We start from the raw sequence: 21,225 nt of genomic DNA, 5'->3' as shown, positions 1-21,225 counted from the left end.
AGAACAGTGCTCTGCACATAGTAAGCGCTTAACAAATACCAACATTATTATTATTATGCAAAATTCCCTCTTGGGGTGGGCAGTAGAAAGAGAGAAGGGGCAAGGTAGGAGAGGGGGCAAGGTAATAGAGTGCTTAAAGCCAATGGTAAGGAGTTTGTTTGAGGCACAGGTAGATGGGAAACCTTTGGATTTCCCTATTTTACCGATGAGGCAACTGAGCTTGATTGATTGAGATGTTAAATGACTTGCCCAAGGTCACAGAGCAGGCAATTGGTAGCGCCAGGATTAGAACCCAGGTCCTCTGACTCTCAGGCCAGTGCTCTTTCCACTAGAACATGCCTTCCACCTCTGATGTAATATACTCTCCAAGGGCTTAGTACAGTGCTCTGCATACAGTGAGCACTCAATAAATACCACTGATCGAGAGACACGTCAACACACTGTTCACATGGCTACTTGTAACCAGGCCTAGTTGTTTCGATAACTTTTAGCCTCTTGATGGTTTGGAGACGATTGTTTGATCCTTTGGTTTTGTCTTCTCATGGTCAGTCTAGCCAGCACCAGGTCCTCATGGGGCTGTGGTGATTTTTATAGCTTTCAAGACTCACTGACCTACAATAATGTAATAGAATCTGGGGTTCCAAAGCAAGACCTTGGGTGAATTCCTGATGTCTTTCTCTCATATGGGAAGCAGCGTGGTTCAGTGGAAAGAGCCCGGGCTTGGGAGTCGGAGGTCACGAGTTCAAATCCCAGCTCTGCGACTTGTCAGCTGACTGTGGGCAAGTCACAACTTCTCTGGGCCTCAGTTCCCTCATCTCTAAAATGGGGATGAAGACTGTGAGCCCCCCGTGGGACAACCTGATTACCCTGTATCTACCCAGCGCTTAGAACAGTGTTCTGCACATAGTAAGCGCTTAACAAATACCAACATTATTTGGGTGGTGGGAGGGCATGTTCCTCACCATCACGATCAGTATCTTTGAGGGCCCCTCTGTTCAAAGCACTGTACTAGGTGCTTGGAAACATACTAAAAGTAGAAGAAATAATCCCTGCCTCAGAGGAGACTGTCACTTAGATCTGGGACCTTTGGACATTTGATATTCACCCCAACCACAACCCCACAGCACTTCAGAGAAGCAGTGTAGTTTAATGGATTGAGCAAGGGCAGGGGAGACAGAAGGACCTGGGTTCTAATTCTGGTTCTGCCACATGTCTACTGCGTGACCTTGGGCAAGCCACTTAACTTCTCTGGGCCTTAGTTACCTCATCTGTAAAAATGGGGATTAAGAGTGTGAGCCCCTCTGGGACAGGGACTGTGTCCAACCTGGTTGAGTTGTATCTACTCCAGGACTAAGACTAGTCCTTGGCACATAGAAAGCACTTTACAAGTACCGTAATAATGTAAATATTTAATATATAATAAATTATATTAATGCTCATCTCCTCCTTTAGACTGTTAGCTCATGGTGGGTAGAGAACATGTCTATCAACTCTGTTGTACTGTACTCTCCCAAATGTTTTCTGCATTCAGTAAGTGCTCAATAAATAGCACTGATCAACTGTAATCAACTGGGCACACACTGTAGACATACAGTAGAATCAAGCGTGAGAACAGAGTTACACAAATGAATACATAGTGCAGCTGACAGGGAAGACTTTGAAGAATAAAGGGAAAATTTGGTGGATCTTAGGTGGAATTCCATCTGGAGAAGGGGACGGGAAATGATAGGAGAAAGCGTTAAGAGATACAAGTTAAGAGGTGATCTTGGGAGAAGCAAAGAGTACAAGGGAGCGTGAAGCGGGAAAAGAGAGCGGAAAAGTAAGCTGCCACTTGGTGGGGAGTTTTGAACCAAATAGGTAAGAATTTTTGCTTGTTGCTGGGAGAAACAGGGAGCCATTGGATGATTTTGAGGGGAGTGATGCATTTTGAATATCATTTCAGGAAGATGATCTAGTTGGCTGAGTATAAGGTGAATTGAAAAGGAGAGACCCAAAAGGATGCCTATATTAAACAAGCAAAGAGGCACTGAGGACTTGGACCAGTGTGGAGGCTGAAGAGGAGGAGAAGAAGGGGGTTTTTGTGGAGGACAGACCAGCGGGATTTAAACACAGCCTGAATATTTGAGTTGAAAGGCAGGCAGAAAGAAATCAAAGACGATGCTGAAGTTGTGAATTTTTTGAGACGGAGAGAATTGTGATGTTATCAACTGTTTGGCGAAGTCAGAAGAAGTAGGTTTTGGAGGAAAGACAAGAAATTGTTTTTTTGACACATTGAGTTTAAGATGCCAGAGAGTCTCGTGGGAGGTATTCTGGAGGCAGCATGAAATACAAGATTGAAGGTAGATGAGAGGTTGGGGCTGGTGAGGCAGTTATAGAAGTCATTTTCATAGATGAAGTCGCTGAAGCAATATAAGTCGAACTGTTATTTGAAAGAATGTAGACCCAGAGCCAAGGCCTGGTTTGATACACAGTATTAGCTTCAAATGAGGGTTTTTTTTCCTTTTGCGGGATCAAAATTGGAGCAGCTTTTCTGCTGTATAAATGAAGATCAAAATCAGCCACCCTATATTCAAGACTACTAAAAAAAAAATGGAACGAAGACCAGCATCCAAGATGCATCTGGGAGTTGTGTAGACTCCAAGTCCCCAGATTAGATAATGTTCAAAAACTGGATTTAATTAAGTACACATGGGAAAGACCACAACAAAGAATACCGGAGATGAGATCTGCGAGGTAATATTTATAACCATTGAGGCCTAAGACTGTCAGGGCCCAGTGGATGATTTGGTTAGCCAAAGTCATGCAGATATGCCATGTGGCTGCTTGAGAGCTTTGCTTAGGGAAAAGGCTGAGAGAGAATTTAAGTATAAAGTAGCCACCAAATTAAGAGAGCAACCATATTAACCTATCACTTCCTTTCTACCAGATGTAGACTCTTCTCTATTGTATAGACTCTTCCCTAAGTAAAAGCCTTAGGCTCAGGACAACTATATGGCCCAGCATAGAGTGGCTCACGGATTTTCCCCCCGGGGTGATTTGTTTTTTATGGTATTGTTATGCATTTTACTGTGGGTCAAGCATTGTACTAAGTGCTGGGGTAGATACAAGATAATCAGGTTGGACATATGGGGCTCAAAGTCTAAGTAGGAGAGAGTAGGATTGAATCCCCATTTTACAGATGAGAAAATTGAGGCATGAGGTAACTTGCTCAAGGTAACACAGCAGAGTAGTGGCAGGGCTGGAGATAAAACCCAGGCCTCTGATTCCCAAGCCTATGCTCTTTCCACTAGGTCACACTGCTTCTCAGAGTGTAAAACGTATCTCATCTGTAGTATTTCGTGACGGCTGGGTATGGTCACCAGGGATTTGGGTAGGGTGACTAGATAGATAGATCACCCGCCTCCTCCATTTGACTATAAATTCCTTGAGGACAGGGATCTTGCCTTTTTCCTCTAATGTTCTTTCCCAAGCATTTAGGACAGAGTTCTGCACATAGAAGCAACTCAATAAATACTATTGATTGATTGAGAGAAGAAAAGAGATAAAAGAAGAAGAGGGGAATGGGAGGGCGAGAGTAGGGCAGGGAGGAGAGGGATGAAAAGAGAAGGGAAAGGAAGAAAAGATAGAGAGCGAATGAAGGGAGATAGAAGCAAGGAAGAGGAAAGTACAGGGTGGATTCCCCTTCTACTTAAAGCAGGGAGTTTCCTTATAATTGAATCAGGGAAAAAGAAACAGGCAGGGATCAAATGAGAGGTGGATCTTAGGAGGAAATGACTGTAATAAAAACATTCTTTCTTGAAAACATTCATTTTCAACTGATGAATAACCCCAATCAAAAGACACAAGAAATACTATTTGGAATGCGCTTTTTTTTATTCCTTTACAGGCTTAAGTGACAAATACCAATGTGCCAAATCACTGGAGAAGAGTGTATTTTCTACAAAGAAGTTGTGAATGATATTTAAATGTCACCTTATTCTCCAGCAATTTTGAAAATAACTCATTTATCAGGCAAATATGATTTCAAATAAACGATGATAACCTGAGCCTATACCTGTTATTGCTTAATGGTCATTCAGGCAGTCTCATCAGTTTCATTTTCAGTCCAATCAGATAGTCCCAACTGAACCTGATTCACCTTGAGCAAAAGCTAAGAGATAGTTAGATATTTGGGGTCAGAATTCACCAGTATGGAATCATGGCAAAAACATCACTTTCATTTAAAATTTAATTTGGGATACAAATGATCTATTTTCCTCCTTTTCCCTTTTATAATAAACTAACACCTACAGAATATTCTTCTTTCATAGCATAACAGATTTTTTTCAATTCCTTAAATTAAGAAAAATCTGAATAGCAAAGGAATAATTATAAGGTGAAGAAAAAACCTTGTGGATCCACTGTAACTGAATTATAATGTTGGAACCTTAGTAGAGTGCTGGAACATGAGTTTTACATCACCGAAAAATCGAACTGAAAATACTGAAAAACCATTTTCAGTTTATGGAAGACAATCTGATTTAGAAGTAGGAAGAATTTACAATTCCATACTACTAGACTTTCAAAGCCCTACATTGCACATTCAACTTAATGTAAATATTTTAAAAACCAGCATCTTTAAATGACAGTGAGATCATCTAGTGCATATTGGAATGTTTCTCTGTTGTTCTATACATGATAACATTAGTTACAATTAAATAATTACACAGATAGTAATTCTGGTGGTAGCTGATACAGTTAAACAGTAAGAAAGTAATTCCAAGAGTACACAAATGGAACAGAAATGACAGACAATTGTGCAATTTTTTATAGGAAAAGCATAGCTTTTTTTCCAAAATATAAAAAAAAAGTCCCCAACCATCAGATCAATTTCTAAATGTGGAAGAGAGGAGAGAAAGGGGGGAAGAGGAAGGAAGGGAGATGTAATGTCAGAGCGAAGTTTCTCAAGGCTGATCCATGAGACTGGAGTTGTGCCTGCCAGAGGAGGTGCTCAGAACAGTGGTTGAGTGATGACTTTCTTAAAAGAAACCACAAAATCCCTTCCTCTATCTCTTCTCTCCAGCCTTGGTGTTGCTATACTGTGGTAATTTGATATTCATTAAACCTTACTGGGGGTGAGGGGAGTGGGGTGTGCGTGTGTGGAAAAAAAAATAACAAGTCTTTCATTTTTCTGCATAACATAAGGATTTGCATAGAAAAAAAGTTGCAGAATGGACAAGTTCTTTGAATGGTCAGAGGGACTTTAATCTTCTATCCTTTAAATACAAAAAATAGAAAAAAAAACAAAAAATGAGTCTTCAAATATCTATTTTCTCGGTATATTGCATCTGCAGAATTACCGCTCCATCGGCTAGCTGCTTTAGGATTCCTCCTGATTGATCAATAAAGGCTCTACTTCCAGTATCACCAAACTGGATCGTCTTGGGTTCTGTTTGCGGTATAAAATGAACTGAGCAGTCATCTACGGTTTTTAGATAAGGAAACATTTAACAATGGGATCATCAGAGTCGCTTTTGTAGAATTTAGTTTCATTCCCTTAAAAAGTCACTTTCCAGTAAAGTAACTCAGGAATAACATAGGAAGTAAAGAAGACGAATCAAATTTCCTTCTTCTTTTTATACTTCCCTTTGACTTTCTGTTTCTCTTTGCTAATTCCCTCCAATTACTGCTCCTTGCCCTTTGCTTACCTTCTGTCCTTTTCGGTGACTCCTTTCTTCCCACCTAGAATACTTGCGAACAAAATAAAGAAGATCCATAGTAAAACAAGCAGACACATGGGGTTAAGATGTAACAATAACTGGTATTTGTTAAGCGTTGTGCGCCAAGCACTGTACTCAGCATTGGGGTAGATACACAATAATAGGTCCCACATGGGGCTCACCATCTAAGGGAGATCTGGTATTGAATCACCACTTTGCATATTAGGGAACTGAGGCACATAGAAGCGACTTGCCCAAGTTCACAAAGCAGGCAAATGGTGGAATTAGAACCCAGATCCTTCCGACTCCCAGGGCTGTGCTCCTTCTCCTAGTCCATGCCGCTTCTCATAGCAATTGGGAAAATGTTTTAGACTCATCTGGGTGCCACTGATATTAAAAAGGAATTCTGGGGGGGCGGAGACAGGCTTGCTGCTAGTTGGAGATCACACTGAACACATTATGAGAGTTTAATCAGCATCAATATCGGGATTTGCTGGAGCACTCCCAGGACAAATAATACGACACTAAGCAATTCACGGGTTGGCAGAAAAGATGTGCTCTTTTATCTTAAAATATTGATTTTAACTCTCCTATGTGAATCTCTCAAAGAGGGAGTAACACACGCTCAGAAGCCACTTGGGGGCAGAGCAATCTTTTTCAACATCTAGTTTAGTTTATAACTTCAGTAAGAGGGCAGGGGATAGAAAGCAGGTATAGTCCGCTCTTTTCGAACTCTCTCTGTGTCTGTCACTCTACAGCCTTCTTCTTAAGCTATGAGCTCCTGATGGGGCAGGGACCAGATCTGAATTATAGTAAAGATAACAGTAATTAAGTGCTTATTATGTGCCAAGCACCATGCTAAGCTAAATTAGTCTAATTAATAATAATGGTATTTGTTAAGCGCTTACTGTGTGTCAGATGCAGCACTAAAGTGCTGGGGTGGATAAAAGTAATCGGGTTGGACACAGCCCATGTCCCTCATGGGGCTTGCAGTCTTAAACTCCATTTATAGATGAAGTAACTGAGGCACAGAGAAGTGAAGTGACTTGCCTAAGGTCACAGAGCCGGCAAATGGCAGAGCAGGGATTAGAACCCAGAGCCTCCCCTGCCCATGCTCTACCCACTAGTTCACACTGCATCTCTTAACCCGAGTGCACATTACTGAATGAACAACTTTTTGAAAGAAGTAAAATAGAGAAGACTTAGTACAGTGCTTAGTACAGTGTTTGGCATATAGCACAGAGTAAGCGCTCAATAAATACGATTGAATGAATAGTAGGCACTTAAATTCCATTTTTATTACTCTGGCTGCTGAAGAGAGTCACAGTCAGTGTGAGCTAGTCAGCCTATTTCTGGAACCATACGCAGTTAACACTGTCCTGCCAGTGCTCTGTACACAGTAAGCAATCAATAAATATGATTGATTGAACAATTGATCAATTGATTAATCAACCTTTTTACCTGTTTCTTCCTCTTTCCGTCATGTACACAAATGCTCTTCCAGACTGCATTTTGGACTGACTGAGCTCTTATGATGGGTTTAGCACTGAACTAGACAAGTTTAAGTAAAATCAATTATATTAAGTGTACTGAAATTGTCTATTGAATATTCAGTAGACCACTGAAATGCCTCTGGAAAAGACACAGGTAAAGGTAACTGGTAGATACACCTGATGTCTTGATGAAAACCCAACATTAATAGCCTGATTTTTACAAATATGAGGTTGCAGAAATATGAAACGTCTATTGATGTATCATTTCACTGAGATTACACCTACATCAGTAACTAGCTCTTTATCTCTCAGACTTGAAATCTTTCTTGTTACTGAAGCAACCAGAATGAGAATGAAGTCCACTCTGCCATTTTTATTGAGAACTTAATAATCTTGATCGAAAGATAGAGTAATATGAGAGGAATCACCAGGCAAAAGAAAAATAAGAGCTTCTTTGGAAGCTTCTCATTTCCTAGCTTGAGGTCCAACTTTATTTGTCCTTCCTGGTGATTACAAATACTCTACATTCCTTGAGGCTAAATTTTCATCATTGGATGTTTCTAGTTTGCTTGAAAGCATCTGTTTTTCATTGAATTTGGATTTTGAGATTAATTTCTGGTGAGATTGGATTCAGACTTCAAACGAAGTCAGACCTGCGAGATGACTCTAGACTGTGAGCCTGTTGGTCGATATTCATTCAATCATATTTATTGAGCGCTTACTGCGTGCAGAGCACTGTTCTAAGCACTTCATTGGGTTGGGTAGGAATTGTCTCTGTTGTTGAATTGTACTTTCCAAGTGCTTAGTACAGTGCTTGGCACACAGTAAGTGCTCTATAAATAGGATTGAAAAAATGAATAAATTCTGAAATTTAGGAAGATTTGAGGACAGGGATAGTGCGTCATATTAAGACAATTTAGAAATTCAGCTGAAATCGATCAAAAGTTCCTTAAGGAAAATGACCTCTCAGGAAATAATTTTGGTTTTGAATTATAATAATAATAAAGTTGGTATTTGTTAAATGCTTACTATGTTCAAAGCACTGTGTTAAACACTGTGATTGTTGCCATAAAAGATCAGATATAGTCCCTGTCCACACAGGGCTCAGAGTTTAAGAGGAAGGGAGACTAGCTCTCCCTACCTTAATATAAATATTGATATTAATGTCTGTCTCCACCTCTAGAGTGTAAACTCATCGCGGGTAGGGAACGTGTTTACCGACTCTGTTATATTTTACTCTCCTAAGCACTTAGTACAGTGCTTTGCACCCAGTAAGCATGCAATAAAGACAATTGATTGCTCTGATCTCCATTTTTACTGGTGAGGAAACTGAGGTACAGAGAAATCAAGTGACTTGCCCAAGGTCACCGAGCAGGTAGGTGGTCACCTAGCAGGTAGGTGTTAGAGCTGGAATTTGAACACACCTCTACTGCCTCCAAGAGCTGTACTCTTTCCACCAGGTCACGCCGCTGCTCAGACCCTAGCAAACTTAGGGTTGTTTTGGGAAAGGTTAGTCTTGGGAATGCTAGGTACCAGTACCCACAAGAAGGGTCAAGGGGAAGCCCGTGAGTGTAACATCCAGCTATTTCCTGGGGAAACTCACTGGCCGGCGTGCCCCACTCCCTCTGTCTGAATCAGAGGTAAGAGCCATGGATGGCAGTGGCCTGAAGCTGAAATGCGGGGAACCTGAGTTCAGACTGGAGTCGGCAGTCTCTCTTTCCGCGGTCTGGAAGAGTACAGTTACATCCCTTCAAATTCCAGAGGGTCAGAGCTTAGAACAGTGCTTGGCACATAGTAAGTGCTTACAAATACCATCATTATAAACCAGCTGAGAATTTCAAGCTGAAGTACTGGTACTGAACCTCAGAACTAATATCCAAAAGCTGTCAATTTACTGTCAACTTGCCTTTTCTCTAAATTCAACCTTCACTTCCAATGAGTAGAAGGTAGAACTGCCTCAAATTTCCATGGCTAAGTGCCTGTGTAGTCATTTTTTTAAGGTATGATTTGGAGAAAGTAATCCTTATTCATTCATTCAATAGTATGTATTGAGCGCTTACTATGTGCAGAGCACTGTACTAAGCGCTTGGAGTGTACAGTTCGGCAACAGATAGAGACAATCCCTGCCCGATAACGGGCTCACAGTCAAATGAAGCAGGGTGCCTAACGGATAGAGCATGGACTCGGGAGTCAGAAGGACCTGGTTAAACTCTAATCCTGGCTTCACTGCTTGCCTGCTGTTTGACCTTTGACAAGTCACTTTACTCTTCTGGGCCTCAGTTACCTCATCTGTAAAATGGGGATTAAGACTGTGAGCCCTAAGTGGCATAGGGACTGTGTCCAACCTGATTACTTTGTATCTTCCCCAGGGTTAAAACAGTGCCTTAAATACCATTAAATAAAAACCCTCACTAAATTCGCGGAAACAAGAAAAGACCGTAAACAAGAGTTTAACCTAGCCTGGCTTGTTTTTCCTAATGGCTAAATTAGGGCATTACTTCGGAAGACAGATTTCAGTTTGGTGAAAAGAGTAAATGACTATAGAATGAGATAATTCAGCTGAATTATCTCCCCAGGTCTGGAGGGGGTTGGCGGAGTGAGCGCAAATCTTTGGGAGTGTCAGTCTCCTTATCCCCTTCTCTCTCCACCTGTTCACCACACTGGGACTGCAGGGATGGGTGACAGAACCTTCCATCTGTAATTTCCTGGGCCTCTACTCTTTGCAAAGCACCATGCTAAATGCCTGGGAGAATAGTACAGTAGAAGTAGAATCAATCAATAGCATTTATTGAGCGTTTATTTATATTAATGTCCGTCTCCCCACTTCTAGACCGTAAGCTCGCTGTGGGCAGGGAATGTGTCTGGTTATTGTATTGTAATCTTCCAAGCGCTTAGTACAGTTCTCTGTACACAGTAGGTGCTCAATAAATATACCAGAATGAATGAATGAATGTCATTAGCTTACACACTGGCGTGCCGCAGGTCATGTGATTTTAGGAAGGTAGCAAGGGGCGTTTTATCAGTAGCCCATTCCCGATGACGCTGCTATCAGAGTTTCAGTAATAATAATAATAATAATAATGTTGGTATTTGTTAAGCACTTACTATATGCAGAGCACTATTCTAAGCGCTGGGGTAGACACAGCGGAATCAGGTTGTCCCACGTGGGGCTCACAGTCTTAATGGATTACAATTACTAGTAACCAGCCCACTCTCAAAATCTGTTTTAGACTGCACACTCAGTATGAACCCATTCTGAATATCTTGTATCTAATCCTATGCTTAGCACAGTGGTTGGCACATGTGGCTCAGTGGAAAGAGTCTGGGCTTTGGAGTCAGAGGTCATGGGTTCGAATCCTGGCTCCGCCACTTGGCAGCTGTGTGACTTTGGGCAAGTCACTTAACTTCTCTGTGCCTCAGTTACCTCATCTGTAAAATGGGGATTAAGACTGTGAGCCCCACGTGGGACAACCTGATTCCCCTGTGTCTACCCCAGCGCTTAAAACAGTGCTCGGCACATAGTAAGCGCTTTACAAATACCAACATTATTATTATTATTATTATTATAAATAAATTCCAGATATTCCAGGCTGAGGGTGGGGTGAACAGTGCTCAGCACATAGTAAGCGCTCAACAAATGCCAACATTATTATTATTATTACATAAGCATGCAGTAAATAATTTAAATAAAAGGCAAGTATAAAAGGAGCATTGTTGGTGGCTGCAGACATCATTCGTTCATTCATTCAATAGTATTTATTGAGCGCTTACTGTGTGCAGAGCACTATACTAAGCACTTGGAAAGTACAACTGAGCAACAGAGAGAGACCTCACTGTCACTGGGCACTGGAGGCAAATATTTACAGGACACTGGAGAAGAGAGCGATCTACAGGATCTTATGCATGAGAAACTGAATTCCGGGGATCAGTTCATTATTTTTTCTGGATTTTCAACTAGAAAATCTAAGGTCCACATTACACACTAATCGCCTAAAATGTAAAGCAACTTCTCTAGCCCTAAAACAATATCTGAGTTTATAAACTCTTTTTGGGCCGGGATCATAGGAGCAGTGTGGTCTAGTGGAAAGAACACAGGCCTAGGAGATCCTGAGTTCTAATCCCAGCTCCACCATGTACCTGTGTGTGACCTTGGGCAAGTCACTGAACTTCTCTGGGCCTCAGTTCCCTTATTTGCAAAATGGGGATTCAAGTCTTGGTCTCCCTCCTACTTAGACTGTGAGCCCCATGTGGGACCTGATTATCTTGTGTCTACCCCAGAGCTTAGTACAGGGCTTGGCACAAAGGCACATCTCCTCCAAGAGGCTTTCCTTGACTAAGCCCTCCTTTCCTCTTCTCCCACTCTCTTTGGCACCACCCTGACTTGCTCCCTTTATTCATCCCCCATCCCAGAAGCACAGCACCAATGTACATATCTGTAATTTATTTTATATTAATGTTTGTCTCCCCCCTACAGTGTAAGGTCATTGTCTATTATTGCACTGTACTCTCCCAAGTGCTCAGTACAGTACTCTGCACACAGTAAGCACTCGATAAATACGATGGACTGACAATTACTATTAATGATTGTTCTTCCTCTCTGTAATTTATTGAAGGGTTTGTCAATAATGATTGGATTTACTAAGCGCTTACTTTGTGCCAAGCTCTGTTCTAAGTGCTGGGGGACGATACAAGGCAATCAGGTTGTCCCACGTGGGGCTCACAGTCTTCATCCCCATTTTACAGATGAGGTCACTGAGGCACAGACTTGCCCAAGGTCACACAGCAGATAAGTGGATTAGAACCCACGTCCTCTGACTCCTAAGTCCATGCTCTTTCTACTAGGCCATTCTGCCTCACTGTCTTCCTTCCTTGAGGGCAGGTATCATGGATACTAATTTTATTGTACTCTCTCGGGCATTCAGTGCAGTGCTCTGCACACATTAGGTGCTCAGTAAATGCTACCGATTAATTCTACTTCTACTGTATTCTCACAGGCACGTAGCATGGTGCTTTGCCAGCAGTAGGGGTTCAATAAACACTACTGACTGATTTTTATATTCCCCCTATTACTGATATTCACTCTTTGACTTGCCTAAAATGGAATAACTACCTATATGTTAGCAGAACATTAGGTAGTTATTAGGAGAAGCAGCGTGGTTCCGTGGAAAGAGCACAGGCTTGGGAGTCAGACAACATGAGTTCTAATGCTGGCTCTGCCACTTGCCTACTGTGTGACCTTGGGCAAGCCGCTTAACTTCTCTGTGCCTCAGTTACCTCATCTGCAAAATGGGGATTAAGACTGTGAGCCCCACAAGGGACAACCTGATTACCATGTATCTACCCCAGTGCTTAACAAATACCTTAATTATTGTATTGTTATTATTATTATTAGAACATATACTTTAGGCTTATTTTTTGAATGTGCCTGATGCAAGGGATACACTAATAACCCAAGAGATTTTAAAATAACCAACTGATTTAAAAATAATGTACATATAGTATTTAAAACAATACAGAAAATGTCACTTTCAGTTCTCGAACAGATATCATGGTATATAATTTCCTAGCTTATTCTTGCTTACTCAGAGAAGGATACAAAAAAATCAAGAAACAGAACTCCAAAACTTCCAATAAACCAGGGAAGGTGATGAAAAAAGAAGATGGTCCTCTGAGAGTCAGATGAGGGCAACTTTAAAACTAGGCCAAGCCCATAAGTACAATTCCCTAACATGGCTAATGCAAACAACAGATATGATGTGCCTTCTGTTGATCGTCTTCGGAACTAGAGACAAAGAAAACAGTTTCTTTTTAAAGCATAAGACATTACTGCACAATTGATTACAATATTCATTCCAGGTCTGTCTGCCACTTATCTGCTGTGTGACCTTGGGCAAGTCATTTCACTTCTCCGGTCCTCAGTTATCTCACCTGTAAAATGGGGATTGAGACTGTGAGCCCCTTGTGGGACAGAGACTGTGTCCAACCCAATTTCTTGTATCTACCACAGCGCTTAATACAGTGACTGGCCTATAGCAAGTGCTTAAAAAATACCACAATTACTATTATTAAGAGGAATTCCTGTTATTCATATTAGTGCAGGTCAATTGATTTAGGACCTGATATATCTGGTCAAGGAGAAAAAATGTTGGCCCAACGGTAAATAACTATTTTAGTTAGAAGAAATACAGTGTTCGGAAGAAACTGCGCTTCTCCATGTTGATGTGGGTCACGGCTCTCATTGCGGGCTATTAAGTTTCTTCGGTTTCTTGAATTTATCTGCAAGACTGAGAAACGCTCAGAAACTCCTAAAAAGCTGACTGATCTTTTTCATCTGAAAAAAGGCTTTGGCTGGTCTTAGTGCTGATTGATCCAACACGGAGTCCATCTGTTCTTTACTTTCCTTCATAAATGTTCTCAATCGAACCATATGAAAATACTCTCTAACACAGTTCAAAGGGATTCATTTCTAACTAGGCCTAGTGTATTCTCCTTCACGGGAGAGAATTTTCAGTAAACAAACAGGAGGGGAATAAAATAAGCAGTGACATCTGTAGTGAAGAATTTCGTATGTTTTGATAGGACTCTTCTGGTTTATTTAGTATGAAGCATAGATTTTTAATGGTTAGGTTGATTTTTCTCCTGGCACATCATAGTGTACTACTTGCAAAAATGCCTGTGCCTCCTTTGCAAGCAGACGTTCAAAGTGCCCATTTTTTTTTAATGTCCATTGCTGGAGAAATTTAGAAGCAGATTTGCATCAAAACATGGATTGTTCACAAAAGCTGGGGCTCGCTCATGCAACAGCTCATCTCTAGGCTGACATCTAGAATACTGGAAGGATTCCACCTATGCCAGACCACCACTCTCTCCACCTTCAAAGCCTTATTCAAATCACATCTGCTTCAAGAGGCGTTCCCCGATTAAGCCCTCTTTTCCCCTACTCCCTTGTATTTCTGCATCACCTCTGCACTTAAATCTGGACTCTTTAAGCACTTGATATTCACCCCATCCTCAATCCCACAGCACTTATGTGCATATCCCTAATTTATTTAATGTCTGTCATCCCCCTCTAGACTGTAAGCTACTAATGGGCAAGGAACATGTCTATCAACTATACCATACTGTACTCTACAACATGCTTAATATAGTGCTCTGAATACAAAAGTGCTCAATAAATTCCACTGATTCAGAATATCTGGAACTCAAGACCTCCACTGACTCTGGGTTTATGCCAAAGTAGGCCTGGAAAAGCCATTCTAGCCCACAGTCAATCATTCTAGTCACTCAATCATATTTACTGAGCGCTGTGTGCAGAGCACTGTACTAAGTGCTCCGGAAAATACAATATAACACAGTATCTAGACACATTCCCTGCCCACAATGAGCTTACAGTCCAGTGGGGGAGACAGAAAACAAATGCAAATGAATAAATTACAGATATATACATAAGTGCTGTGGGGCTGAGGGAGAGTTGAGTAAAAGTGCAAATCCATGTGCAAGGGTGACACAGAAGGAAGTGGGAGAAGAGGAAGTGAGGACTTAATCAGGGGAGGCCTCTTTAGGTGGGACATGCCTTCAATTAGGCTTTGAAAGTAGGGAGTGTGATCACCTGTCAGATATAAAGAGGAGGGCATTCTAGGCCAGAGGCATGACATGGGTGAGAGGTCAGAAGTGAGACAGACGAGACTAGGGTATAGTGAGAACATTGGCATTAGAGGCGGGAAGTATGGGAGTTGGGTTGCAATAGAAGAGTAGCAAGGAGGGATAGGAAGGGGCAAGGTGATTAAGTGCTTTAAAACCAATGGAAAGGAGTTTCTGCTTGATGCGGACGTAGATGGGCCACTGGAGATTGAGGAGTAGGGAAACATGGACTGAATGTTTCTATAGAAAAATGATCTGTGCAGCAGAGTGAAGTATGGATGGGAGTGGGGAAAAGACAGGAGGCAGGGAGGTCAGCAAAGTGTCTGATAGAGTAATTGAGGCAGGACAGGATTAATGCATAGATTAAAGTGGTAGTACTTTGGATGGAAAGGAAAGGGCAGATTTTAGCAATATTGTGAAGGTTGAACTGATAGGATTTAATGATAGAGTACTTGGGTTGAATGCGAGAGAGTCAAGGATAATGCCAAGGTTGCAGGCTGGAGAGACAGGAAGGATGGTGGCGCTGTCTACTGTTAAAGGAAAGTCAGGGGAAGAACAAGGTTTGGATGGGAAGAAAAGGAGCTCCGATTTGGACACGTCAAATTTAAATTGTTGGCAGGACATCCAAGTAGATATGGTCCTGAAAGAAGGAGGAAATACAAGACTGCAGGGAAGGAGAGAGATCAGAGTTGGAGATATATATTTGGGAATTCATAGAGATGATAGATGAAGCCATGGGAGTGAATAAGTTCTCCAGGGAAGTGGGTGTAGCTGGAAAATGGAAGGAGACCTTGAAATGAATGTTAGGGGACTCCCACTGTTGGGGGGGTGAGAAGCAGAGGAAGAGCCCACGAACCAGACTGAGAATGAGTGGCCAGCGAGGTAAAAAGAAAATCTGGAGAGGACAGTGTCAGTGAAGCCAAGGTTGGATGATATTTCCAGGAGAAGAGGGTGGTCAACAGTGTAGAAGGCAGCTGAGAAGTTGAGGAGGGTTTGGATGGTGTACAGACCACTGGATTTGGCAAAAAGGAAATCAGTCATGACCTTTGAGAGGGTGGTTTCTGTGGTGTGAAGGGGGCAGAATCCAGATTGGAAAGGGTCAAGGAAAAATTTGGAGGAGAGGAAATGGAGACAGCACATGTAGACAACTCACTCAAGGAGTTTGGAGAGGAATGGTAGGAAATACATGGACTAATAAGTGGAGGGAGCCATGGGGTCTAGGGAGGGGTTTTTTTTAGGATGGGGAGACATGAGCATGTTTGAAAGCAGTGGGGAAAAAGCCACTGGAGAGCAAGTAGTTGAAGTTGGTGGTCAGGGAGGGAAGAAGTGGTGGGGACAAGTGCTTCTACAACATGTGAAGGGATGGGGTTGGAAGGTTCAAGTGAAGAGAGTGGATTTTACTGTTGGTATTTACTAAGCATTTACTATGTGCAGAGCACTGTTCTAAGTGCTGGGGTAGATACAGGGTCATCAGGTTGTCCCACATGAGGCTCACAGTTAATCCCCATTATACAGATGAGGTAACTGAGGCACTGAGAAGTGAAGTGACTTGCCCACAGGCACACAGCTGACAAGTGGCAGAGTTGGGATACGAATCCATGACCTCTGACACCCAAGCCCGGGCTCTTGCCACTGAGCCACGCTGCTTCTCAAGCAGGATTTTGAGGAAAGACAGATCTCTTGAGATACTGCTGGGAAAGTTGAAGACTTGAAGAAGGGGCAGGAAGAGGGAAGGAGTGGAGAGAAGCAGGAGAGATTTTTGGGAGATCACACCTGACCTGATAAGACTATGCGACCAGGTCATTAGGGGCAAGAGATGGCTGAGGCAGAGGGACACGAGGTTTGAGGAGGGAGTCAAACATCTGGAATTACTAGCAAAGGCAATGGGCTTTGGGGGTCAATAACAGGTGCCCCAAGATTTCCTTTCTAGGCCCATGTCATATTAACATTTGTCTCGCCTTCAGACTGTAAACTCAATGTGTGCAGAGAGTGGGTCTACCGACTCTTTTGTATTGGACTCTCCCAAGCACTTAGTACAGTGCTCTCCACATAGTAAGTGCTCAATAAATAGCACTGATGATAATAGTGATGATGATGATGTTGGCCAAGGCCTCTTGGATGGGTGGGTTGTTTTCAAGACCGCTTGGGAGTTGTAAGCTATTATGGACTCCCCCCAAAAGGCCATATAGTGTCCTAACGGGGCCCCAGAATTCAAGGTTCTTCTGGCTCTCTACCGCAGTCCTGGATCTGCAGAATATACCTGAGGTGTGTCTGTCTCAGAGCACACTTACAGTATGTGTACCTCAGAATCACTCCAGAATTCAGGGGTGTAAGGTGGCTTAGCTATGGATCTGTGTTTTCCAAATGATCTGATTATAGAGCCTTCCGGTCACTATCCATTCACGGGGAGCTCCCGGGATGGCCTCAGCATCCTTTTGGATGGGAAGGTTCTACTCTCTGCGGTGCGGTCTGATCTACCACTGGAGACTTGCACTGAAAACTGCTTATGAAACCTGACTTTTGTAGAAAATCAAGTTAATTTCTGTTCCTCCCACATTAATGGGTTCAAACACCTTATAGGAGAATGTCATTTTCAAGAGCCACATGGGGCCATTTGTGCTGTGTGTTTAGCAGAACACATTTGTGTTGGATGGTCTGAAAATGTGTTCTGCTAAAATTGTTTGGACTTAGCATAGGAGTGGGAGCATACAATAATAATAATAATAATTATGTTGGTATTTGTTAAGCGCTTACTATGTGCAGAGCACTGTTCTAAGCACTGGGGTAGATACAAGGTAATCAGGTTGTCCCACGTGAGGCTCACAGTTAATCCTCATTTTACAGATGAGGTAACTGAGGCACAGAGAAGTTAAGTGACTTGCCCACAGCTGGCAAGTGGCAGAGCCGGGATTCTAACACATGACCTCTGACTCCCAAGCCCGGGCTCTTTACACTGAGCCACGCTGCTTCTCAAATATACTTCCTCATAATATTCTTAAAAATGAAAATATTGTTATTCTGGTGTTTGTTAAAATTATTTGACAAGTCAATTCAAAAGTAAATTCCAGAGGAAGACAGGAAGAGATGATGAATTACTGGAACCAAAAATTCAATAAATCACTTACATTCTTATACAGTTGGGGAAACCGAGATCCCAAATAAAATATGCAAGATATATAGCCACAAATAAAGCCAGACATTTTGATGATACCATGAGGATCCTGAAAACAGAAACACAAAAGGGGTTGTGCTAATGAGAATTTTGGACAGTTGGGAGAGTCAGTAGAGAAATTTGGTCTACTGAAAAATATCCTTTTTCTGCTTACACAGTAGTGAGGAAACCAAACAATTTTAGCAGCCAGGGTCTCTCATAATCCCATAACCTATGAAAAATTACTTATTCATAAATCTCTAAAATAGCTTTTAAAACACATCACAACAAATAAAAATGAAATTTCCTTAAAGATAAAGGCTGAGAAATTTCAACAAACTTCCGGTTCTTAGAAATTTGCTTAGATGTTCACATTCTAACTGTGTCTTGTTCTTGCTTTCCTCTCCTCCAATCCTTTATTCACATCTTCCCTCCTATCTGGAATGTCCTCCCTCTTCAAATCTACTAGAAAATGGCTTTCATTATATTCAAAGTCCTTCTGGGAAATCTCACTTCTTCCAGGAGGGTTTTCCTGATTATTGTTTCTTCTCCCCAAATCACACCTCCCTTGGAGAACGCATTCGCTCCCGTGGCTTCAACTATCACCTCTATTTAGATGATACCCAAATCTACATCTCCAGCCCTGATCTCTATCCCTCTCTCTAGTCTCGCATTTCCTCCTGACTTCAAGATACCTCTACTTGGATGTCCTCCCGTCACCTCAAATTTAACATGTCCAAAACAGAACTCCTTATCTTCCCACCCAAACCCTGTCCTTTCCCTGACTTTCCCAATACTGTAGATGGCACTAGCATCCACTCTGTCTCACAAGGCCATAATCTTGGCATTATCTTTGACTCCTGTCATTCAACCCACGTATTCAATCTATCACTAAATCACGTCAGTCCCACCTTCATAACATCGCAAAAATCCGCCTTTTCCTCTCCATCCAAACAATCCCTCATCCTAGCCTACCTGGATTACTGCATCAGCCTCCTTGCTGACCTCCCAGCCTCCTGTCTCTCCCAACTCCAGTCCATACTTTACTCTTCTGCAAAAACGTTCAGGACATGTCACCCCGCTCCTCAAAAAACTCCAGTGGTTGCCCATGCACTTCCGAATCAAACAACAACTCCTCACCATAGGCTTTAAAGCACTCAATCGCCTTGCGCCCCCCCCTCCGGCCCCAACCTCACTTGCTATTTTCCTTCTACAGCCCAGCCCACACACTTTGCTCCTCTAATGTTAACCTTATCACTGTGCCTCCATCTTACCTGTCTTGCTACCGATGCCTAGCCTACGTCCTGCCTCTGGTCTGGAACGCCCACTCTCCTCAAATCCGCCAGACAATTCCTCTCCCCCACTTCAAAGTCTTATCGAAGGCACATCTCCTCCAGGAGACCTTCCCACACTAACCCCCCCACTTTCCTCATCTCCCACTCCCTTCTGCTTCGCTCGGACATCCTCTCTTTGCTCTTCCCCCTTCCCAGCCCCACAGCACTTATGTACATGTATGTAATTTATTTGTATTGATGTCTGTCTCTCCCGCTCTAGACTGTAAGCTCGTTGTGGGCAAGGAATGTGTCTGTTTACTATTGTATTGTACTCTCCTAAGCATTTAGTACAGTGCTCTGCACACAGTAAGTACTCAATAAATACAGTTGAATATCTGCCCCACTCGTATCTCAGCACTTTTGCACCCAGAACCTTTTATTGCTCTGTTGTACATATCAATGTATAAATTTACGTACTCTATTATTTGAGCACTTTCTCCTCCTAGACTTCATTTATTCTGGACCTGACTCCCCAGATGAATTCTAAACACTGTAGTACAGTGCTCTGCACTCATAGGGACTCAACAAAACTAAACTCATATATTTCAAAGGATAACTAATTTGTTTCACCTCAGTGTACCCTAAAAATCATATCTTCATCTTCAAGGAGATTTAGACTGCTTATTTTAAAAATAAAACATTTACTACTCCAATTTGACATACATTCCAGTTTACCTTATTGGCTTCTAACGCTGGACTTTGCTTCTGGTTTGTCAGCAGAAACTGACTTGGTATTATCACTGACAATAGCATACAACCTACGATCCAGACAACACAGCAAGTCTTCAGGCTTCCACTCCCTAAAAAAAAAACCCAGTAAAACACAGACTTTTTGACAAATTAAAAGACATAGACCTACTTGAGCAGATTTAATATTCTTTTAAATGAGGTCAACAGAAACAGATATTAAACATAAAACATACACGAACTGAGTAAAATACAGCAATGAATACCCCACAGACATGCTAAGGAGTCTGGATTAGATCAAAGACATCTGTCCCATTCTCTTATAGTAGGAGCCAGTTTGCAACTATTATGAAATATTTTTGTGAAAGCAATAACAATTCTAGGCCACACCCACTCTCACTGGAAAGTTAGATAATGAAAACTACAAGGAACTGTTATGGTGGCCTGGGTGTCAAACTTTCATTTTAAGTTATCTGCCCTTCTTTCCAGCCTAGTCTACCCAGAGATTATGAGGTGTCACCAGCTGATCGATCATTTTATGAATGGTATTTACTGAGCACTTACTGTGGGCAGAGAACTGTTCTAAGCACTTAAGAGAACAGGGTCAGTCAGCTCTCAGGTCATTTTTTGCTGTTTGAGGCGGCTGGGACCAAAGGCGCTGGGCAGAGAAGTGGGGTTTTTGCCTCTCCCCCTGCTTGGTAACTTGATGATCTCTGTCTGGGGGACGGGGGACTGATTGGGTGGGTGGAGGATGAGGTACCATTTGACAAAGGACACCTCCAGCCACCCCTAGTCCTTTTCCAGCTCTGAGAGCTGGGGCGGGCTCGCTGGGTCGCCTTCACGGCCCAGAGAGCTTGTGAGAACGAAGCCTCTATGGAATCGATACCTATAGGGTTGAGCCAATTTGGCAGGACCTATTTCTTAGGCTGTTATATGATTATATTTATTGAACTGATTTTGTCAGCAGAGTTTAGCGCCTGCTGTGTTGGCAGTGAAGTACAAAGGGTGTCCTGTGGGCTACCCAACCTTCATCTCCAAGAAAGGAAGCGGGGATGGCATGGAGTGGGGTAGCATAAATCACCTTGCTGAGTTGCTCTTAGTACTCAACAAAATGGAGGAACGGTGTGGCCTAGTGGACAGAGCATGTCCCTTGCAGTCAGATGACCTGGGTTCTAATCCTGACTCTGCCACTTGTTTGCTGTGTGATCTTGGGCAAGTCA

The 21,225-nt window shown here is 42.3% G+C and overlaps 1 protein-coding gene across 3 annotated transcripts in view; it reads right to left on the bottom strand.

Annotated features, from left to right (window-relative positions):
• Nucleotides 1–3,849: 3,849 nt before the first annotated feature.
• Nucleotides 3,850–21,225, bottom strand: part of SLC66A1L (solute carrier family 66 member 1 like) — a 36,812-nt gene continuing 19,436 nt past the window's right edge. For 2 of the 3 annotated variants that reach the window (XM_029074896.1, XM_029074880.1), the window contains 4 exons: nt 19,994–20,118; nt 17,959–18,054; nt 12,789–12,974; nt 3,850–5,461 (listed from right to left, as the gene is read on the bottom strand). In XM_029074896.1, coding sequence (XP_028930729.1) covers nt 5,360–5,461; nt 12,789–12,974; nt 17,959–18,054; nt 19,994–20,118 — 509 coding nt within the window. In that variant the 3' untranslated portion in view covers nt 3,850–5,359. Of the gene's footprint in view, nt 5,730–12,788; nt 12,975–17,958; nt 18,055–19,993; nt 20,119–21,225 lie in introns of all 3 variants that reach the window. The other variant, XM_039913241.1, reaches the window with a different exon arrangement.

Source organism: Ornithorhynchus anatinus, chromosome 1, assembly GCF_004115215.2.
Source record: "Ornithorhynchus anatinus isolate Pmale09 chromosome 1, mOrnAna1.pri.v4, whole genome shotgun sequence".
Classification (NCBI taxonomy): Eukaryota; Metazoa; Chordata; class Mammalia; order Monotremata; family Ornithorhynchidae; genus Ornithorhynchus; species Ornithorhynchus anatinus.
Note: the sequence above shows the minus strand (reverse complement) of the source record. Positions and strands in the feature narration are given on the sequence as shown.